The following is a 22,507-nucleotide window of genomic DNA, read 5'->3' as shown; positions in this document are numbered from 1 at the left end:
GATTTGTGTTTGATACAGTGAGGTGTGTTTGATTTAGTGAGGTGTGTTTGATACAGTGAGGTGTGTTTGATACAGTGAGGTGTGTTTGATAGTGAAGTTTGTTTAATACAGAGATTTGTGTTTGTTACAGTGATTTGATACAGTGAAGTTTGTTTAATACAGTGAGGTGTGTTTGATACAGTGAGCTGTGTTTGATACAGTGAGGTGTGTTTGATTTAGTGAGGTGTGTTTGATACAGTGAGGTGTGTTTGATTTAGTGAGGTGTGTTTGATAGTGAAGTTTGTTTAATACAGTGAAGTTTGTTTAATACAGAGATTTGTGTTTGATACAGTCAAGTGTGGTTGATACAGTGAGATGAGGTGTGTTTGATACAGAGATTTGTGTTTGATACAGTGAGGTGTGTTTGATACAGTGAAGTTTGTTTAATACAGAGATTTGTGTTTGATACAGTGAGGTGTGTTTGATACAGTCAAGTGTGGTTGATACAGTGAAATGTGGTTGATACAGTGAGATGAGGTGTGTTTGATACAGTGAGGTGTTTTAACAGCCTCTCAGTGTGGATGTGATGAACCTGTGAGCGGGGGTGGAGGAGGTAAACCCCCGTCATCTCCTGCTGATCAAAACCACTTACACACTCTACTAATTGGAGAGGAGGCTGCAGAGATAATATATTCATGCACACATTAACACACACACACACACACACACACACACACACACTCACACACACTCACACAGACAGATGTGTGTGTTTGAGGGGAAATGTGTGAACAAGCAGAGAGAGGTGATGGGCGTTAATGATATTGATGCTAATTCCATCACTCTCTGTATGTGTGTGTGAGTGTGTGTGTGTTATAATGTTTGAGTATCAAAGTCTCATAGTTATTAATATTTCATGTTTGCAGTGATCAGTATTCAGTCTGTGGAGGTTTGGCTCAGATCAGTTTGCTACTGCAGAGCTCTGCAGTAAAACACAGTAGAACCACTTACAGTAGAGTACAGTAGAAAAACATCAGACTAAAGGAGAGGCAGTTACTGTATAATAGAGGCCATGATTCTTCACTGTTCAGTGATTTAACCGCAGAGTGCACCTCTGAGAGCAGAATCAGCTTTACCTCAGAACTGTAATAATAAAATAAAACACATCAAATGTAGGCAAACAGGAAAAATAAAACTGACAGCTGAGAAGGTGAAAGACAGCTTGTCTTTACTGAGTAGACACAACATTATATCTGTGGATTTGCAGTAGAAACAGTCTCAGCTTTAATTACTGGACCAGAATAATTCACCAGTGTAGATTTTACTGTGAGAAGATTTTACAGCGAAAAGACGACACCTGTCAGTCCTGAGGAGACATCTCCCGCTGCTCTGACACCACAGTGTCCGTCATCTGTAACTGGTCAGCTGCCTGTCATGAAGGTGGAGTAGTTGTAGTTATTAGTAGTGATGACCTGAACACCACTGTCACTGTCGGTGTCTCCGCAGCATAATGAACAGCTCTGACAGGTCCAGGTCTGGGGTCTGTTGTGACCTGTACATTACACTGAGAACAGGGGGATCCACTGAACGCTGGACTGTCCCTTCAGGTCCAGATCGGTGTTGATGATCCCGGCTGTGGGACATGTAAACTGCAGCTGCCTCAGACTGAATCTGATGCCTCTAATTCCTCTGATATTTTTAGACTGGAGCAGTTGTTTCCTGCTGCAGGGAGAGCTGAGTCTGTTAATCTGTTCTCAGATCTGTTGTTATTCTCTTATTATTCTGATCTTCTGTCCTGGATTAAACTGAGGAGAATCTCTAATTCTTCTTATTCTCATCTGATCCTCCTGTCAAACACTGCACTTTGTGTGTTTACATCAGTACAAACAGGATTTAATCCAGATTAGAGACAGAGAGGCAGGAATAGCAGCTCTGCAGCCTCGTCATCAATAAAATAAACTGGCATGAACTGATGATTATGTGACAGCCCCTTATTGTTCTGTCTGAGGAGAAAAGAGGAATTAGCTCCATTCAGCTCGGACTGGATCAGAACACAATGGCCCAGAATCAGAGAGTCTTTCTGCTGCAGAAACAGACTAAAGTCCTGACAGAGCAGGATCAGACTGTTCACACTCACCAACACATAACACAAGTCTCAGGGACCTGGTTCACCCCGGAACCTGAACTCTTCAGAACTGTGTGAGTCTTTGAGGCTCCAGGAAGTTTCAGGTAACGTCAGGCAGAAAGCAGGATAGGTTGTCTGATGTTTACTGTCTGGATCATGTTCATGTTATTTCTAGCACACACACCAGTCTGAATGTGTTTTCATGTAGAAAACAACTGACCCTCTGACACAGCTGATCACCAGCTCAAGAAACTGTGGACCAGCAGAAAACAAGAAGCAGCTGGTTTCTGTTGGTGCCAACCACAGGTCGGGAATCTGTCAGTGTCTCCTGATGGCTCTGAAGCACTGAACCAAAATGTATGATCCAGTTAAACAGGGACAGAAGGCGTGGCCTCACCTGGTCTAACCTGGCCTCACCTGGCCTCACTTAGACTGAATGACCCTGGTCAAAGAGGATGAGGAGCAGTTAACGCTGTCCTGTCCTCTGCAGGTGTGGTTCAGTCTGACAGCGTCAGAGCTGCTTGTTGGTCTGAACAGTTTCAAGAGGCCCAGACGCTAAGTGATCTAAAAAAGGCGGCAGGGTTTTGACTCTTCAGTGAAGATGATGATGACGAAGATCTTCAGACCGTGGTGTAGGTGTCGGATCAAAGATGGAGGACGGAGACATGACACTGAGGGAAACGCTAAACTTTAAAATCTGTGTCGGGGTGTGACGAGGTCTTTGTGTGTAAACAGCTCATTGTGTCCCTGCGGCAGCACGCTGCGTCACCACGGCAACAAATTGACTTCCTGTGGGGACAGCGATGATGATGAAGGTGTGTGTACAGTCAGCTCTGTGACTCACAGAGAGACACACAGAAGAAAAAACGCCTTTTTGGGAAATTACATTTTTATTTTCTGACAACCACTGACAACATCAATCCCACTGGGACTAAAAGTGTGTGTGTGTGTGTGTGTGTGTGTGTGTGTGTGTGTGTGTGTGTGTGTGTGTGTGTGTGTCACGGCTGTCACACACACTCGATGATATCAAAACATCCTCGTTTCTCTGAGCACCGAAAAATATTCATGAGCTCACCAGGGGAGTGTGTGTTCCTGTGTGTGTGTGTGAGAGAGAGAGAGAGAGAGAGAGAATAATAATAAATCTGAACAGGCATCCTGAAGGTGAAAAAAAGACAAAGAAGGAAACTAAGAAAAAGACAAATAGAGAAACAAAGAAAGAAGCAGAGAAAATAGAGGTACTGATGAAGTACTGTTGTAGTACTGATGAAGTACTGATGTAGTGCTGATGTAGTACTGATGTAGTACTGATGAAGTACTGATGTAGTACTGATGTAGTACTGACAGTATGTAACTCACAGAGCTTCTGTTCCTGTGGACTCAAACCAGGCAAGAGGGACCTGTCAATCTCTATCTCTGCTCATCTCGGTCCATCTATCTCTGTCTATTATCATCTCTGTCTTTCTCTGTCTATCTCTACTCCAAGTACTTAGCACTTACACCAAGGTCTCCTGCTGCACTGATGCTTTAGTGGTGCCCCTCACTTGTCTCTTTGGATAAAAGTGTCTGACATATGACTAAATGTATAAGTGAAATATCTACCACTGAGGTTACAGTCTTGGTCACAACAACCAGCAGGTTGACTTTGTCATCATCTGCTGAAGAGCCTCCCTCGGGGTGAACAGGTGACAAGTGAACAAAGACATGAACCATCGCAGTGAATCCTGTCTGTTCAGGTTATAGATCACAATGACGCTTTGTGAAGCTTATTCATTTTCACAGAGATACAGCCTGTGGTCAAAACACATCAGGTCAGTTCACAGTGTTTGACCTGTTGTCGGCGGTGATGTCAGCTCCAGCTGGTCAAAGCCTCTCCTAGTCTGGTGTGGTCTCTGGGGAAATAGACTGTCTGGAGACACATTTTCAGTTCAAAGTCTAGATCCAGATCAGTGAGGCTGATTTAGACTCTGATGTAACCGCCCCCTCCCTGTTTACTCTAAAGTCCTATGTATCAGTTCTCCAGTGTGACTTTACACCTGTTAGTGATGACACAACATGATGATGAGTAATTAGTGTCTGAAGGCGGGGCTGGTGACAGTGGGCGGGGCTATGTCATGTTTAATCACAGATGTCCACGTCATATTCTTCTTCTTAGATTTTTTTGTAAATGAAGTGATGTTGAATGTCATTCGTTTGCTGCAGCCTCAGCACAAAACCACACCCAGTCCACAACCAGGCTCAGTCCTAGTCCTGGATTGAAGTGGACTGGCTGTGCTGAGGTCAGTCTGCAGATGCCTGGCTCGGAGGCTCCTCAGCAGAGAGAAAGTAGGACAAACTGAACACACACATGCACTGAGGGAGAGTCCCCGAGAGCAAGGGAGAGGAAACAAAGAGAGGAAATGTAACTACACACATACGCGCACACACAGACACACACACAACACACACACACACACACACACAGCTGTGTTGGATTGTGCCATCTCTTTGAAGAGTGAGTGTGAGAGTCAGCAGCAAACCACAGAGATAATATGGGGGTGGAGGTGGTGTGTGTGTGTGTGTGTGTGCGTGTGTGTGTGTGTGTGTGTGTGTGTTTGTGTGTGTGTGTGTGTGTGTGTGTGTGTGTGCGTGCCTGAGGTAAGGCAGCCTGTAATCATCACCTCGACGTGTTGAAAGCAGCCTGTCCTTCATTTACATACAGAGAGAGGAGGAAGGAGTGGAGATTGGGGGGGGGGGTCCAATGAGAAAATTAAAAGAGAGAGAGAGAGAAAGGGGGAGGGGGGGGGGGGGTGGAGGGGTAGGGAGGTGATGGGAACAAAAGAGGAGTGAAGTACAAACTGCAGTGTTTACCAAAGTAAACTGCTGAATGTGCCACTGCACCTGCAGCATCTGTCATGTTACCATGGTTACCCGCAGGTTAGCACACCTGGAGATCTGGAACAAACACCAGGATTACAACACACACCTAACAGCCAATCAGTAAACAGCATTATTTATGGCCCTAAGAAAGTATCAGGTCACTCCTTGGATCCTGGAAGATGATCCAGTGTTCCTTGAGGATGAGGAGGTACCAGATCAGGTTCTAGTGGTCCAGTACGTGGTTTCAGTGATTCTTTAATAGCTTTCCTTGAGGAGCTGCCAGGAGTCATGGAAGAACCTTTAAGGAGGTTCCAGACAGACGAATAGATGTTCCAGGAACCTTTAATTGGTTTCCAGGGGTTTGGAAGGTTCCAGAGGTTCCATTTGTTTTTCAAGGAACCTGCTGATCATGGAATGGTTCCCAGGTGTCCTTAAGTTGACTGGTGACAGAACCTGGAGCATCAGTCCTTTTGCCGTGGTTACCTGCCGGTTAATAATCAGATTGTAGTTACACCTGAACTGTGTGACACATGACAGCCAATCAGAGAGCAGCACACTTCATTGCTATGGTACGAGGTGAAGCTGATGATGAGGAGGAGTCAGGTGTGAGGAGGTTTGTGGTGGCTCACCTGCTGGTCAGGTATGTCGTCAGAGATCATCAGGTCCAGGTGTGACTCAGGAGAGATGTTGAGGTGTTCAGCTGAAGGTGCGAGCTGACAGGTATGGAAAAGGAAGTCTGCTTGATCCTCTCAGACATGTTTCTGAATATCACATAACCCTGCAAGCTCTCACGTGTTCAGTCGTGTCCTCGTTGAAGCTGAAACTGGATTCCCTGATGCTCTGAGCAGCAGAGGTGGACTTTCAAACCACAACTGAACACCTGCTAACGCCTGCTATCACCTGCTAACACCTGCTGACACCCGCTGACACCCGCTAACCCCGCTAACCCCCGGCCTCTGTCATCAGTTTGAAAGGTACAATCAGCGTTCACTCCCGGGTCACATGACTCTACAGTAGTCTCCAGGTGTTTATCAGCTGTGATCAGCAGTGATATAAACATGACACCAGGTGAACAGCGCGTAGCCCTTTCCTACCTGTCTAGGTGCTGTTAAACAGAAACACTAGAGCTGCAGCCAATCACTGATCGAATCGTCTCACACAGGAGCTCCAACCTCTGATGAATCCATGTCACCCGTCTGACCAGCAGCTAAGAGCTTACTGTGTGTGTGTGTGTGTGTGTGTGTGTGTGTGTGTGTGTGTGTGTGTGTGTGTGTGTGTGTGTGTGTCTGTTCCTCTGTGAAACACCTTTATCTTCTGACCTGAACTACGAAATATTACCAATAATCTTTATATTGATCTGATGATCAAACACAGATGTTATCAGACTAAGTCAGTGTGAACACACACGCACAGAGAGGGTGTGGCTCATTCATCCTCAGAATCCTTTGAGTCTGATAGAAAAACATGAACAGACAGGTGACTGATCAAACATGAATTTATTTTCTGTCTGTCCTTTTCCTCATTTTTGACTTTAACGCTCCGTTACCTCCAGAAGCCCCCCATCTACGCCCCTTCATCTCTACCTCTCTCTCCCCTCCCTCTCTTCACCCCCACACTTTACCCCTCTCTCTTCCCTCTGTCCTTCTCCAGACCTCTCTCTCTCTCTCTCGCTCGCTCTCTCTTGCTCTCTCTCTTTCTTCCAACTTTAACTCTCTCATTTTACTTTCTGACAACCGACAACTCTCTCTCTCTCTCTCTCTCTGTTCAGCTGCATGAATTATAGATGAACCTCTCTCTATCCCCTAACACACACACACACACACACACACACACACACACACACACACACACACACACACACACACACACACAGGCCCCCCATCAGGCTGAAGGAGGAAGTTATTACCATACAGACAGTGTGAGGATGTTCAGTATTACCATGGAAATGTTGAAGCATCTGTGTGTGTGTGTGTGTGTATGTCCTGAGGCCTCTCTTGGTGTTTCCCAGCATGCACTGGGGCAAGTTAAACAGCGATAGTTTCAGTCTGAACCAACACACAGCAGGAGGGAGGGAGGGTCGAGCGAGCATGACTCAAACACAAGAGAGAGAGTGATGAATAGTGTTTTGTATGAGAGGGAAACATGGGTCATAAGACCAGAGTGAGGTCCTGACAGCGCCACCTACAGGCTGCAGACGTCACAACAGCCAAAGTATGATACTATAAATGTTCATCCTCAGGTCACATGACCTAGTCATGGGGTCATACAGGTGTGCTTTGTCTCAAGTGGAACATCACATAAATCTGAGAGGAAATATCAGATATGATGAAAAAAACATAATGATTTTCATTACTGATAAAAAAATATAATAAAAAGTATGAAATAATTCATCACAGACGGAGACGACGTCTTCAGATATTTCATTTGATCAAACAGTAGTTTACAACATAAAACAGAATCTCAACTTCATCAAAATTAATTTTCTGTCAGTCAACTTATTGATCAACTGACCAATCATTTCATCTCTAATGAACATACAGATTATTGACAGAATGAATACAAAGACTCTTGACAGCAAAGACCAGGTCCACCTGAGTCCTGAATCTAGTCGTGAACAGTAACAGTCTAATATCTGGGTGTGGTCACAGGTGCAGCAGCACCCCCACACCTGACCACACCTGCTGGGATGTTGGCTGTGGTCAGAGGTAAGAGTTTTACAGTCTGGTGACAGAAAACTGCCTTCAGACTGAAACCAGTTTGACACCAGTTTAAAACTCCAGTCTGTCATAAAAACCAACCAACCCACTGGAGGTTAGAGTCGTTTCACTGTGTTGCCGTGGTTGCGGGTGTGTTACCATGGTGACGTTACCACAGTCAATTACAGTTTGACCGTCACATGAAAAGTGTGAAGCAGCAAAATATTTTATTAATAAGTTGAGTGAGAAACAGACAGAGAGAGAGTCTGCAGGGCTCAGCTTCACCTGCTCAGGTGTATTTACATATTTATATTCGATATTTCAGGCTGTGAAACAGATTCATGTTCCTTGACTTTAATCTGAGACGTAACGGTTCAGCTTTGCTCTGAAACAGCAGCGGGAACTCAGTGTTCAGTCAGAAATCAGTGTCTCTGTGGGCTGAAGGTGAAGTCAAGAACAAATCCCTCTGTGGATTTAAAATAAGGCTCACGTCACAGATCATTTTCTGAAGAGTCTCTGTTCTGTAGCAGTTTCAGTCTGATGTCGAACAGCCGGAGCTGGAGGACCTTTCACCCAACCTGAAGCAAACAGGACTGATGATCTCTAACACTGCAGTGTGTGTCAACTCTAATCTTTCAGTGTGTACACATGCTGAGACACTTTGTCAATATTTAACCAACATTTAGCCAACACTTTGTTGATGATCCGCGTGTCTCCGTGTTTTCCTATTTGCTGATAACATTAGATTAAGACTAAGATTTTGACAAGTACCAGTTCCTCTTCTGTGTTTTTAATCTCTCTCTCTCTGTCTCTCTCTCTCTCGCTCTCTCTCTCTCTGTCTCTCTCGCTCTCTCTCTCTCTGTCTCTGTCTCTCTCTCTCTCTCGCTCTCTCTCTCTGTCTCTGTCTCTCTCTCTCTCTGTCTCTCTGTCTCTCTCTCTCTCTCTTGCTCTCGCTCTCTGTCTCTCTGTCTCTCTCTCTGTCTCTCTGTCTCTCTCTCTCTCTCTCTGTCTCTCTCTCTCTCTCTCTCTCTCTCTCTCTCTCTCTCGCTCTTTCTCTCTGTCTCACCTGTTACAGGTAAAGAGGAGCTGCCATGTTGGCCTCCTCCATCCTCCCGTCTCTTCTCTTCCTCCTCCTCCTCCTTCTCCCTCCCTCCTTCTCTGCTGATGTCATTGTGACCTCAGACCCCTCAGTGCGATGGGTGGAGCTACATGGCGCCCCCCTCTCTCACTTACTGCTGGACCCGAGGACAGGGCGTCTGTATGTAGGCGGGGTTGACCACCTTTACCAGTTGACATCTGACCTGGAAGTGATGTCACATGTTAGGACCGGCCCTCACTTGGACTCCCCGGACTGCCTGCCCCCCATTGTCCCTCAGGACTGTCCCTCAGCCGTACCCACACACAACCACAACAAACTGCTGCTGATGGAGGCGGGACAGGGAGCGGAGCCAGGGAGTTTGATCGTCTGTGGTTCACTCTATCAGGGCATCTGTGATAAAAGGTAAGAGTTCATCATGATTGAATCAGTCAGTAAGAGAAGAACAACAGTCAGCTGCATCATGACTTTAAGCATGACATCATTTCCTCCTTTCAGAGGACAGCCAGTAACGATGAAGAGAGATTAGACTCTAACGGCCCAGTGCATGCTGGGAGGCTTCCCTACATCATTTAGCCGACATTTAGCCGACCTTTCAGTCCTCTTACTGTTTTATCAGAGTGGTTTTAGCCTGACAGCGTCATGTGGTCTGGATTAGTTAAATCATGAACTGTATTAAGGGAGTCCACTGAGTGTGGCCTTCTCTCTCTCTGCAGGAGTCTCTCCAATATCTCTCAGCTCATCTATCAGACGTCTAACCCCGTAGACACTCAGTACGTCGCCGCCAACGACCCCCGAGTCTCCACTGTCGCTGTGGTAGTTACCATAGAGAACAAACAGGAAGTGAACGGCGTGCTGCGTCTCATGCTGGTTGGTCGAGGCTACACCAGTAAAGGTCCCGGTGACATCCCACCAATCACGACGCGGCGTCTGTTCCCGGTGGTCCCACCTCGCCGGGCGTTCTCTCAGGAGGAGGAGCTGGGGAAACTTGTCGTAGGAAGTTACTCTGAGTACAACAACCATTTTGTGAAGGCTGTTGCCCACGGTGAACACGTCTACTTCCTGTTCTCGAGGCGGGACATGTGGCACAAGAAGGAGTACCGGACCTATGCCTCCCGCCTCTGCACCTCTGACCGCAGTTTCTACTCATATGTGGAGGTGCCACTGCTGTGCCACGGTGGATACAACCTGGCTCAGGGGGCGTGGTTAGGAAACCACTCAGGTGAACCCGCCCTGTTTGTCGTCATGGCAGTAGGGCAGGCGTCCACACCTGTAGCGACTGGTCGATCTGCACTGTGTGTTTTTGGGATGGCAAAGCTGGACGCCATGCTGCGACAGGCACAGGAAGTGTGTTACACAGAGGGAGGACGAGGCAGCAACGGACAGGAAGAAGCCTACATCGAGTACGCTGTGTCATCGAAATGTCTCAAACTACCAAAGGTAAACACACATCTCATTTCCTTCTCTGCTGTCACTGTGGGTGACACCTAAACGTATCCATCACAGTCACCAGGAGTTTGTCTCCATAGCAATGAGTCTGACTGTCGATCAGTAAATATTCTGATCTGGTCTGACTGATGACATCACAGATTAAATCTGATGACATCAGATGGTTTGGATTGTGTGTGTGTGTGTGTGTGTGTGTGTGTGTGTGTGTGTGTGTGTGTGTGTGTGTGGATTAAAGCTGTTATCTTCAGCAGCTGGATTTATCATTAGACAGCTGTCACTCAAATACACAGTCACACACAGCTGGTAGGACTGATCTGACCCAGATATTATCATGTACACGCACACACACGCACACACACACACACACACACACACACACACACACACACACACACACACACACACACACACACACACACACACACACACAGACACAGATTAACTGCATTGCCTTTGTGTTGTTGAGTGGATAAAAACAGGAGTGTTAAAGGTGAATGGACACATGAGTCTTTTTGCACATCTGTTCACACCTGTAGTAGCACTTTACACCTTCATGTGTCCAGAAGTTTGTGGACAGCCCTAAAGAAGAGAGAGCAGGATCATCACAGAAGTTCTCCTCTGTGATGCTCAGTAACATCTCTAACAGCTTCCACATGATGCTGCCGAGTGCGGTCACTATGCCAAAATCACCCAGGGCTGGTCCTGGGATTTGATCTGTGGCTTTTAGTTCAAATGATGGGAGATCTTAAAGTCCCTCCAGAGCAGCCGTGAGATGATAAACAACATCAAGAGGATTAAAAAACATTTCCGCTCAAGAACTGTAGAACGGTAAAGTTTAAGCTCCTCTGGATAAAAGATCAACATGAGTGGTGTATAATTAAAGTGAAGCAGCTCACAGCTCAGACACACACATCATTAGTACAGTTGGTGTTTGAGCGTAGAACTTATCAAGATACTATATTCCTGTTTCTTTTCTGGTGAGACGCAACCTGCGGCTCCAGGTTTATGAGGATGAATCAAACATTTTATCTAATATGACACAACACAGTGTTGTTCACTCAAATTACTTACGTCACAAATCCCTCCAGTAAACGGAAATCTGAGCCAGACCGTCCCTGCAACTGCTGGTCACATTGAAACCAGGACCAGGAGGCTTTTAGACCTTGACACCACAGTCTCATTACACTGTCATAAAACTTCCACTAGTGTAGTTATTTCCCCTCAGCACTGTTCACATGCATGCTGATGTTTGTTTGAGTCACTGACTCTCTCTCTCTCTCTCTCTCCATTTATCTGTAAGGTCTCTCTCTCCGAGTACCCCTGTGGGGGGGAACACACACCGAACCCCATCGCCAGTGCTGTGCCGCTCCCGGCCACGCCCACCTTTACCTCCACCACCCAGCTGACCGCCGTCACCACGGCTACAGAGGCGGGACACACCATCACCTTCCTGGGAGACAGAGAGGGACAACTGCACAAGGTGGCAACACGAGCACAGTATATACTTTTTCATTGTTCCCTTTTGTCGGTTTGATTCCCGGATCAGCGGGATGAGTGTAAGAACAGCAGTGTTGCCACACTGAGGTGCCCTTGAGCAAGGCCTGAAACCCCCAGCTGGTCCAGGGACCATCAGATCAGACTGGTTGTACAGATCACAGCTGTGACGGTTTCTGGACCTGAAGTTTCCTGTTTGTGTTTGTTTGTAACTGCACCAGGAAACACCTCCCGGGCTGAAAATACACAGCAACTACACACAGCTACACAACACAACTCATTTACATCTCTCACACACGCACACACACAGACACACAGACACACACTCACACACACACACAGACACACACACAGTGAACAGCTTGTAGCCTGAGGCTCTTTATCACCAAACAAACGGCTGTTAGTGTGATGACTAACGGGCGTTTAGCTCGGGGGGTGGGGGGTTGGGTGGGTTGGGGTTGTCACAGGGGAGCATGCTCAGACTCTTGTTGTTCATTGGTTATTGGTCCCCCAGGTGCACTCTGGGTAAGGATCCAGAAGGACACCTCTGAAACATTTACTGTGTGTGTGTGTGTGTGTGTGTGTGTTGTGTGTGTGTGTTAATGAGGTAAACAGCAGAGCTTTGATTCATCCTGTTAATATTTAATCACACACACGCTCTCAGAAGTTTACAGCTCTGTTCTGTTCAGATAAATTCTGAGCTTGTTCACTCGCAGAGATGAGACCAGCTCAGATACAGGACCACAGACCACAGCACTGATCCATCCGTCAGCTCACACACTGTCCAATCAGAGCAGAGGATGTACAGTAGACATGTTCAACACAACACAGATTACTACTCCTCATCTGTGTGTGAACGCAGTGTTAAGGTGAAACAGAGCAGCTCCTCCTCCTATGATGTGTCCTGGTCTGGATCCTGTCTGTGGTGGACTCAGACTCATCACCGCCCCTCTCCTCTCAACAACTCTGAGTCTTTACGTCTTCGCACTGTCACCTCAGTGAGAGAGGAGTTCAAACCCCACTTACTTTATAACCAATCAATGAGTGCGTGGTTCTATCAGAGTGTTTTAAGAAGCCCAGTGTCGGCACCTGGAGTCAGACCAGTGTACCTGGACTGGTTCCGGCTGAGCATCATTTATCCAGGTGTGCTGAGGTGGGACTAGCAGCGGAGATCAGCCACTGTCAGGTGCGACCACCTGTGATGATCCAGGTGTGGTCATGTGATCTGTGACTCTGGAGGTGGATCGAAGCAGCAGCATGGACTCTGTTCATTTTCTATAAGTTACATGATAGATGAAGGTGGAGGATCTGTGGTTGTGGTGAAACAGCACCACCTGCTGGCCACTTGCTAAAACAGAGCACTTCCTGTTGAGTCAAGGTTTGTTTGAGTGCAGTGGTTTCTTAGTCTCTTTAAAACCAGTGAGGTCACGTCATCATCATCATCATCATCATCATCATCATCATCATCGTCATCACTGTGATGATGAACACAAACATGTTGAACCTCTTACTATTACATGTTAATAACTGAACTCCCCTGTGTTCCAGGTGTTGGTGCGCACTGACTGGTCAGGTGATCTGTATGGCAGTGTGTCGGTGAACAGCGGCAGCGCTGTCAGTGCTGACCTCCTATTGGACGAGAGCCAGCAGCACATTTATGTTTTAACCAGCAGCAGGGTGAGAGACATCCTCCTCCATGGTTCCTGTCTGTCTCTGTCTTCATCCTGTCTCTCTTTCTCTCTGATGATCAAACTGACATGTTGTTGTTTCCTCTCAGTTGTCAAAGGTTCCTGTGTCGTCATGTGAGAGACAGACAGACTGTCAGTCCTGTCTCGCCGTCAGAGATCCATACTGTGGCTGGTGTGTTCTGGAGGGAAGGTATGTCTGTATGCCTGTCTGTCTCACTGTCTGCCTGTCTCACTCTATTTCTGTCTGCATACCTGTCTGTCTGTCTGTCTGTCTCTCTCTCCATCTGTCTGTCTGTCTGTCTCTCCGTCCATCTGTCTTTCCGTCTGCCTGTCTATCTCTCTGTCTCTCTGCCTGTCTGTCTGACTGTCTGTTTCTTTTGTCCAGATGTTCCCGTAAACATCAGTGTCAGCGTCACCTTCAGTCCAATCACTGGCTCTGGAGCTTCGAACCAACCAATCAGTGTGTGACAGTACAGAGCCTGCAGCCGGCCAATCAGAGCAAAGATGAGCAGACCCAGGTACAGGTCTGTTGTTGGGCTGATTTTTGTTTCCTGGTTTTAGCTTATGTCGGTCTCACTGTGTCAGACCACGTGATCACAGCTGATACACTGGGTCTATATAGACCCAGATAGATACTGACACACAGACCCGAGACCCACTGCAGTAAAACTGGTTTCCTGGGCAGGGTCTCAGTGGATCTGTGAAGACCTCTATCCTGAGAGTCTCCTCAGCCTCTGATGTTGATATGACCACGTGTGTGTTTCTGTTTTATCCAAGGTAACGCTGTCAGTCATCCAACTTCCCACCCTCACTGAGGCTGAGTCTCTATCCTGTGCCTTTGGGCTCCTCCCACCTCAGCCAGCCATCGTCATGGGAACCAGCATCACCTGTCAATCACCTGCACCGGAGCTCCTCCCACCCATGCCCGCAGGAAGAGGTGAGTGAGACAGCATGTTCGTAGGGATTCATGTTTCAAGATCAGCTGATCAGGACTCAGAACTTCCTGCTCTGCTTCCAGATCACATGATCCTGCCTGTGTCACTGAGGTTCAATCACGTGACCATCACCACAGGTCACATGACCTTCTATGACTGTGGAGCAGTGAGCCGCCTCAACCAGAGCTCCCAGTAAGAAAACACACACACACACACACACACACACACACACACACACACACACACACAGTAGTGTGTCTATGGTGATGATGATGATGGTGAAGGTGATGATGATAATGATGACGGTGATGATGAAGGTGATAATGATGATGATGATGATGATGATGATGGTGTGTTTCAGGTGTCTGGCCTGTGTCAGCAGTGTGTGGAAGTGTAACTGGTGTCCTCTGGATCAACTCTGCACTCACAACCACAGCTGTCCCAACCAACACATCATCCTGAACCAGAGAGTGAGACTATCTGTCTGTATCTCTACCTGCCTGTCTGTCTCTCTGTCTGTCTCACCCTGACTGTCTACCTGCTTGTCTGTCTATCTGCCTGTCTCACCCTGTCTCCTGTCTGTCTGCAGGACTCTCCTGGTCCCTGTCCCCTGGTGTTCTCCCTGCAGAGTTCTGCCTTAGTGCCGATGGGCCTGAGCACCACTGTGGTGTTAGAGGGACGAAACCTGGACATCTACACCGTGAGACCTGTTTGTTGTTTAGACTCAGAGATGGTATCCAGAACCAGAGAGTCATTACTCTGTGAATGTGGATGTGTTATTGTGACAACTGTAAAAAATAAATGACCATAGTGACCAGGTGACTCCTCAGGTGTTGCGTGAGGATTATGATCAGTCCAGTTTACCACAGGACCTGGATCAGACCAAGTCTCCATCTGTGTCTCTGCAGGATGAAGCTCAGTACCTGTGTGTTGTGGAAATCCAAGGAGTCCAGATCAACCTGACAGCTGCTGTGGAGAAATCACATGACAACACACACACCTTCACCTGCAGCCCACACCAGGTAATGCACACAGTGGTGTGTTTACTGTCTCTCTGTCCACATGTCTGTCTCTCACCTCTCTCACCTGTCTGTTTATCCACCTGCCTGTATCTCTCTCTCTTACCTGTCTGTCTCTCACCTGTCTCTCCCTCATCTGTCTGTCTTTCTGTAGTTTCAGTATGCAGTCAGTCAGCTTCAGTATTCTGCCCCCGTCTACCTGCGAAAAGGAGAGAGACGCATTGACGCCTCACCTGGCCTCCGACGTAAGAACTGTGTGTGTGTGTGTGTGTGTGTGTGTGTGTGTGTGTGTGTGTCTGTTTATGTGTCTATCAGACAGGTATCACTAACTGTCTCTCTATCTCTTGTGTTCTTCAGTCCAGTTGTACGACTGCTCAGCTGGCCAATCAGATTGCTCGCAGTGCAGGGCGGTCCCTGAGGAGTACGGCTGCGTGTGGTGTCCGGGAAGCCCCACCCCCAGCTGTGTTTACAACCAATCATGTACCGGCATACCTGAAGACACCTGCCCACCTCCTCAGATCACTCAGGTGAATGTAATGACCAGTTTGTTGTCACAGGGCTAGTTTGTTGCCATGGAAACTTTCAAACTGTCTGTCTACTTGTCTGTCTGCAGGTGTTACCTCTCTCTGGTCCTCTCGAGGGTGGAGTCTTGGTAACAATCATAGGGTCAAATCTGGGGATGAGGTACCAGGATGTGGTGGATGGAGTCACAGTGGCAGGTGTTCAGTGTCCGCCCCAATCTGTAGGATACCAGATCTCCACCAGGTAACACACACACACACACACACACACACACACACACACATTATTGACTGTATTTTGAAATGGCTCTGTATAATGTAAAACACTGTGTCAAGACTGCATGCGTGTCTGTGTTTGTGTGTGTGTGTGTGTGTGTGTGTGTGTGTGTGTGTGTGTGTGTGTGTGTGTGTGTGTAGGGTTGTGTGTGAGCTGCAGCCCAGTGGGAAGCAGAGGGAGGGACCTATCCTGGTTACCGTGGGAACAACCCCACCTGGGAGATCAACGCAGATCTTCACCTATCAGGTGAGTGTGACGTTGGTCCTGCAGAGATGTTAAAGGAGCAGTGGTCCTCCTCCTCCAACTCTTCCTCCTGGATCTCAGAGTCCAGACTCTTTGCCAAGGAAAATCATTCAGCTGCTTGAATCCACCATCTCATTGTTTCAGTCACTGTCCAGAAGCCAGGACCACACATGTGACCCCCCACAGTCTCAGTCTCTATTGCTCATATGAGGAAGTAGAGAGGACAGAGGCTTTGATCCAGATCCTCTCTAACTCCTGTGTGTTCTTTTGTTCAGGACCCTCAGCTCCTGGAGCTGGTTCCTAATAAAGGTCCAGTATCTGGAGGAACCAGACTGACCATCAGAGGATGGCAGCTGTTGACTGGACAGACGTCTGACCTGAGCGCCTTCGTGGGTCCACAGCCCTGTTACATGTGAGTACTGCAGTACTACTACTACTACTACATGTGGATACTACAGTACTATAGTACTACTACTGGTTCTGCTGTTCAACAGCAGTTATGTCTGACTGACATATTAACTCCCCCTCCTTGTCTCCTTGTCCTCTGGTCTCCTTTTCTCCTTGACTCCTTTTCTCCTTATATCCTCTCCTTGTCTCCTTGTCCTCTGGTCTCCTTTTCTCCTTGACTCCTTTTCTCCTTGTATCCTCTCCTTGTCTCCTTGTCCTCTGGTTTTCCTTGTCTCCTCTCAGTGTGGAGGAGGTGAATGACACCCAGTTGGTGTGTCAGACTGGTGCCAGTACTCAGACTGGTGGAGTCACAGTTCGGGTTTTGTTCGGTAAAGCAGAGCGGATCGTTCCCAACGTTACCTTCCGTTACCTTGATGACCCCGTCATCACTGACGCCACACCTTCAGAGAGCTTCTATGCGTAAGAACTTTGTCACCAATAATCGATCACTAATCAACCTGACGTCATAATAAGGTGTTGACTTCCTGTCCACAGAGGGGGGCGCATCGTCATGGTGACAGGCAGGAACCTGGATGTGGTCCAGCAGCCAATCATATCTGTGTGGGTGGAGCCTCTGGAGGTCCAGAGGGTGAAACGGAGAAGACGATTGGCTCTCCTCACCGCCAAGCAGCAGCTGGTCTTCAACAGCACCATGACAACGGTGAGATGAACTAACGAATCAGATGTATCTTGCTCACTGTGCTGACTTTGATTCAACCTGTCTCTCTCTACACCTGTGTGTGTCTTCATCTGTCTGTCTCTCAGGTATCGGAGCACTGTTCGGTCCTTTCGTCCTCTCAGATGACCTGTCCAACCCCCACAGTGACCCCAGAGGTCAAAGTAAAAAGTGTCTGGTTTCAACTGGACAACGTCAGAGTACACTACGAGAGCATCAAGGTACCTGTCTGCCTGTCTGTCTGTCTGTCTGTCTGTCTACTTGTCTGTCTGTATACCTGTCAGTCTGTCTGTCTGTCTACCTGTCTGTCTGTTTCTCTGCCGACCTGTCTGTCTGCCTGCCTGTCAGTCTGTCTGTGTCTACCTCTCAGTCTTTCTACCTGTCTGTCTCTCTGCCTACCTTCCGGCCTGTTTGTCTGTCAGTCTGTCTGTGTCTACCTTTCAGTCTGTCTACCTCTCAGCCTTTCTACCTGTCTGTCTGTCTGCCTGCCTGTCTACGTGTCTGTCTGTCTTTCTACCTGTCTGCCTGTCTGTCTCCCCAGGGGGGGCACCGAGAGTGGAAGGGTGAGCAAAGATACAGAGTCAAAATGGTCGTTCTCCTCCTGACTGAGTCAGACCTGAACCCACACACCTGAACCACGTTGATCTGATTCAGTGTGACGTCACTTCCTGAGGATATCAGTATGTCTGATGACCCTCCAAAAAAGCCCCAGAGAAAACAGATGCTGCAGAACTCCATTCAGAAGCCTCCTGTTTTGAAGTGTCCTTCAGTATCACAGCAATGCAGTGATAGTTGTCTCAACATCTTGATACACTGCAGACAGGAGCTGATCACAGCTGATTTAGATGCTGTTAATCAGACAGTTTGACTACATGTGGTGATGGATGACAAACCTGCCCTACAGACAGAGATCCAGGATGAATGGGGTTGTACAGGATCATCAGTTCTCTGTCTAATAGAGTAACCTGTCTGTCTCTGTCCACCTTACTGTCTGTCTCTCAGGGTAAAAGCTTCACTTATTATCCAAACCCAGAGTTTTTTCATCTGAATCGAGAAGCTCCAGATGCTCCGTATCGTTTCAAACCGGGAGGAGTGATCGCTGTGGAGGTAAACCGACAAATCCAGTTCACTGACGTCTGTTCAGGAACCCACACAATGAATCAGTCCTGATGTCTGCTCTGGTCTCTCAGGGTCAGGACTTGACCAGAGCCATGTCCAGACAGGAAGTAACCGCTCGGCTTGGAGATCAGGAGTGTGAGGTGAAAACTCTGGACAACACACACCTGTACTGTGAACCTCCAGAGATCCAACCAATGAGTGTGGACGACAGCAACGACCTGCCAAGTCTCAAGGTAGCACATTCATATACCCTACACCAGGATATACACAGAGCCATGAATACATAACCTACATGTTGATAAATACACAGAACACGTTTGTAATAGTGTCGAGCTGCCCACATGTATTTATATACACGTGATAGACACCTGATATAGATAACACAAACAGTATACACACAGTCTGGACATCAGCAAGGAGCTGCCTCACAAGGTCATACATTTTTAAACATTTTGTGTCTCCCTGTCTGTCTGTTTGGCCCCTCCCCGTTTCCCTGTCTCCCTATCTCCCTGTCTGTCTCCCAGGTGTTTATGGGAAACCTGCAGGTGGACCTGGGAATGGTTCAGTACGACAGTGACTCTCTGCTGTCTCCCGTTCCATTGGCTGCTCAGATTGGTTTGGGGGCAGGAACAGGTGTAATCATCCTGTCAGTGCTAGTGGTCATCCTGATGTACAGGTAGGTACCTGTTCGTCTGCCTCCATGTCTCTGTTTTCAGAGTTCAGTTGCAGGTTGCAGGTTTTTACTGCAGTTTCCTGCTGTTTTACCTTCTGTCTTAGTGTTATTCAGTCTGTTTTACCAACAGTTCAGTGCAGTGCAGTTGGATACAGTGCCGTGCAGAACAATACAGTACAGTACAGTAAAGTACAGCGCCATACAGTACAATACAGTGCAGTGCAATATAGTACAGCGCCATACAATACAGTATAGTGCAGTGCAGTGCAATGCAGTACAATACAGTGCAGTATAGTATTACACAGTGCAGTGCAGCACAATACAGTACTGTCTAACTTTTCTAGACTGAGGCGACAAGTGACTGTATGTAATAAAAAGTGACTGTATAGATAATTTACTCAGAAAGGTAGATATGGTTTGAAGTTTCCCTTTAGATGTTTTTCATCTTGTCTAAAATCTTGCTTTTTTAAATGAAATTAGAAATTTAACTTTAACCCTTTGTTTTCCTTAAGCAGCTTTGATTCTTATTAAAATCAAATTCTTCCTCTTTTTCTGACACTACATCTTCTGTATTTTTTTTTTTTTACTGAGTGACAAACTTCAGTGCTCCATTAGATGGAAATATTCTACATACTATCATTTAACTCTGGGATCTCCGCTGAAGGCTTTAATAAAGTTTAGACAATGTGTGTTTAGGTATCTGCTGGGGTTAATACATTTGCTTGAGAGGATATAATACTTTAATGCACAAGGAGTTTTTACTAAGCACAGCTGTTGTATTTCATGACTTGTGTTTCTCTGTGTGTGTGTGTGTGTGTGTGTGTGTGTGTGTGTGTGTGTGTGTGTGTGCGCGCAGGAGGAAGAGTAAACAGGCGCTCAGAGATTATAAGAAGGTTTTGCTGCAGTTGGAAACTCTGGAAATCAATGTTGGAGATCAGTGTCGCAAAGAGTTCACTGGTACACATACACACTCTGCAGACGCTCCAGTCGGACAGAAACGTCACCACAACATTCACTCAGCAGCTGATCTAAGATTTCGACTGCGTCAAATGGTCTTCCTCAGCATATGTCGGCTGGAAAGCTGAGAATTAAAGTTCGTTCTTGACTGTGGCAACCACAGTCAAGAATTAACTTTGGATCTCAGTTTCCTGAGTTCAACAGCATGATCTAAAATTTTAAGCGTAAAGAATCATGGATTTACATTAAATCAGTTTTCCCACTGGATCTCAGTGCAATTTCTTCTCCTTCTTTGTGTAGACCTAATGACAGAGATGATGGACTTGAGCAGTGATGTTGGAGGACCAGGACTCCCCCTGCTGGACTACAGGACGTATGCAGAGAGAGTCTTTTTTCCCGGCCAGCAGACGGCACCATTGAGCCGCCAGCTGGATCTTCCGGAGTCCAGGAGGCAGACTGTGGAGCAGGGACTCCAGCAGCTCAACAACCTGCTCAACAACAGACTCTTCCTTACTAGAGTGGGTTGTTAGCCGAGGGGGCAGGAGGGTCATGTAATACTCATGTAACTTGGTGTTGGATCAGGAGACCTGCAGGTGATGTTTGTCTTCTGTCTCTGTCTCAGTTCATCCACACTCTGGAGGCCCAGCAGGGTTTCTCTCAGAGAGACCGGGGTTATGTTGCCAGTCTGCTCACCATGGCCCTTCATGATAAACTGGAGTACTTCACTGAGGTCATGAAGAGTCTGTTGCAGGACCTGGTCCAGCAGTATGTTGCCAAGAACCCCAAACTCATGCTACGCCGGTATGTAAAACAAACACACCTTAATCTGTGAAATGAGTCAACCTTAGAAAAGTTCAAACAACCACAGAGGAGTTGTTTCATCCTCAAACTGATTCATTTTCCAAAGACCATCAGATTTTAGATCACAGCTTGAGGAAAGTCACCACAGATAGCCAGTCCTTCAGAAAGAGTCCATTAGGTCTAAACACCATGGAAACATTTTATAGGCTTGAAAACATGTCAGTAAAAATCCTGTAAATCATCCAGGACAAACAGCATCTAGTTCACAGTAGCTGGACTTTCTTTAGATTCTTGATTCTTTTGCCTTAGACTTAGCACATCAGGGTTGGAAACAGGAAATGCTCTGCTTTCTGAAAAGCTGCACTGGCAGACTTGATGGTAGCTAGAAAACTACAAAGTCTAGCAACCCATCTATTTTCTGCTGCTGGCAGCAGAATATGAAGAGGATCCTCAATGATCCTCTTCAAATCCACCTAACGGACCCAATGGATTTCAAGGTCTCCCCAGACTAAATGTCATACGTAATCCCTCAAGTGTGCTCTAAGCTAAAAACCACGCAACAAAAAGCAAAGATGCAATGAGGTCACCAAATCTTCGGATGGTCCAACACCCACTGAAAACCCCACAACATACCCTGGGGAACACAGTCATAAGCCTTCTCCAGCTCCACAAAACATATGTAGACTGGATGAACAAACTCCCATGATCCTTCTAGGATGTCTGCAAGATAAACATCTGGTCCACTGGTCCATGACTAGGAAAGAATCTACATCAGTCCTCTTGAATCTGAGGTTCAACAATCAGCCAGTGTCCATTCAGCAGCCTGACAGAGACTTTGCCATGGAGTCTGGGTTTTGTGAGCCTCCTTTTTTAAGAATGTGAACCACCACCCTGTGTTGTGCTTCTTTGTTTCCAACACCCATATAGAAAAGATGAAATGTATCTACCTCTGTTGTCTGGGTCAGCAGTCCTCCACTAACCAGCTGGAGAGGCCTCCTTCCTGAGCTTGACCGCCTCCTCCAACCACAACAATAAGTCAAAGTAGCCTTCAGCAAGCCTCAGATACCACATCTGTGTGTGGGAGCATCACCAACCAGGTCCCAAGGGTACAGGTTTAGCTGACTCTGGATCAGATCTAACACTGGGGCCAGTTTTGGGTCAGCGTGGCCATCCACAGTGGGACTGGGTGATTGCTCTGATCCAGTGTTTTCAGAAATTGGTGGATTGTAGGACTTTGATTTGGTCCTTAGTTCATCCAGACGGTCAGCTGATAACTAACCTGTCTGTCTGCTGGTCTGTCTCTCTCTTTCTGTCTCTCTCTCTCTGTCTGTCTGTCTGTGTTTCAGGACAGAGACAGTTGTAGAGAAGATGTTGACCAACTGGATGTCGATCTGCCTCTACTCCTTCCTGAAGGTAAATGCCTGTCTGTCTCTATATGTGTGTGTTTGCATTGAAC

General features: G+C 47.0%; 1 protein-coding gene across 3 annotated transcripts in view; it reads left to right on the top strand.

The window, feature by feature from the left end:
• The window catches only part of plxnb3 (plexin B3), a 53,282-nt gene that overhangs the window by 22,093 nt on the left and 8,682 nt on the right, over window positions 1-22,507 (top strand). For 2 of the 3 annotated variants that reach the window (XM_056383968.1, XM_056383969.1), the window contains 26 exons: window positions 8,732-9,157; window positions 9,469-10,192; window positions 11,502-11,681; window positions 13,244-13,372; window positions 13,473-13,573; window positions 13,769-13,907; window positions 14,161-14,320; window positions 14,402-14,510; window positions 14,680-14,788; window positions 14,908-15,018; window positions 15,227-15,340; window positions 15,492-15,582; window positions 15,695-15,864; window positions 15,951-16,102; window positions 16,276-16,381; window positions 16,654-16,790; window positions 17,069-17,245; window positions 17,321-17,486; window positions 17,591-17,722; window positions 18,504-18,608; window positions 18,692-18,853; window positions 19,145-19,296; window positions 20,150-20,250; window positions 20,551-20,768; window positions 20,873-21,051; window positions 22,398-22,464. In XM_056383968.1, the coding sequence (XP_056239943.1) occupies window positions 8,748-9,157; window positions 9,469-10,192; window positions 11,502-11,681; window positions 13,244-13,372; window positions 13,473-13,573; window positions 13,769-13,907; window positions 14,161-14,320; window positions 14,402-14,510; window positions 14,680-14,788; window positions 14,908-15,018; window positions 15,227-15,340; window positions 15,492-15,582; window positions 15,695-15,864; window positions 15,951-16,102; window positions 16,276-16,381; window positions 16,654-16,790; window positions 17,069-17,245; window positions 17,321-17,486; window positions 17,591-17,722; window positions 18,504-18,608; window positions 18,692-18,853; window positions 19,145-19,296; window positions 20,150-20,250; window positions 20,551-20,768; window positions 20,873-21,051; window positions 22,398-22,464 (4,401 nt within the window). In that variant the 5' untranslated portion in view covers window positions 8,732-8,747. The remainder of the gene's footprint in view (window positions 1-8,731; window positions 9,158-9,468; window positions 10,193-11,501; window positions 11,682-13,243; window positions 13,373-13,472; window positions 13,574-13,768; window positions 13,908-14,160; window positions 14,321-14,401; window positions 14,511-14,679; window positions 14,789-14,907; window positions 15,019-15,226; window positions 15,341-15,491; window positions 15,583-15,694; window positions 15,865-15,950; window positions 16,103-16,275; window positions 16,382-16,653; window positions 16,791-17,068; window positions 17,246-17,320; window positions 17,487-17,590; window positions 17,723-18,503; window positions 18,609-18,691; window positions 18,854-19,144; window positions 19,297-20,149; window positions 20,251-20,550; window positions 20,769-20,872; window positions 21,052-22,397; window positions 22,465-22,507) is intronic. The other variant, XM_056383970.1, reaches the window with a different exon arrangement.

This window comes from Seriola aureovittata, chromosome 9 (assembly GCF_021018895.1).
Source record: "Seriola aureovittata isolate HTS-2021-v1 ecotype China chromosome 9, ASM2101889v1, whole genome shotgun sequence".
In the NCBI taxonomy this organism is placed as follows: Eukaryota; Metazoa; Chordata; class Actinopteri; order Carangiformes; family Carangidae; genus Seriola; species Seriola aureovittata.
Note: the sequence above shows the minus strand (reverse complement) of the source record. Positions and strands in the feature narration are given on the sequence as shown.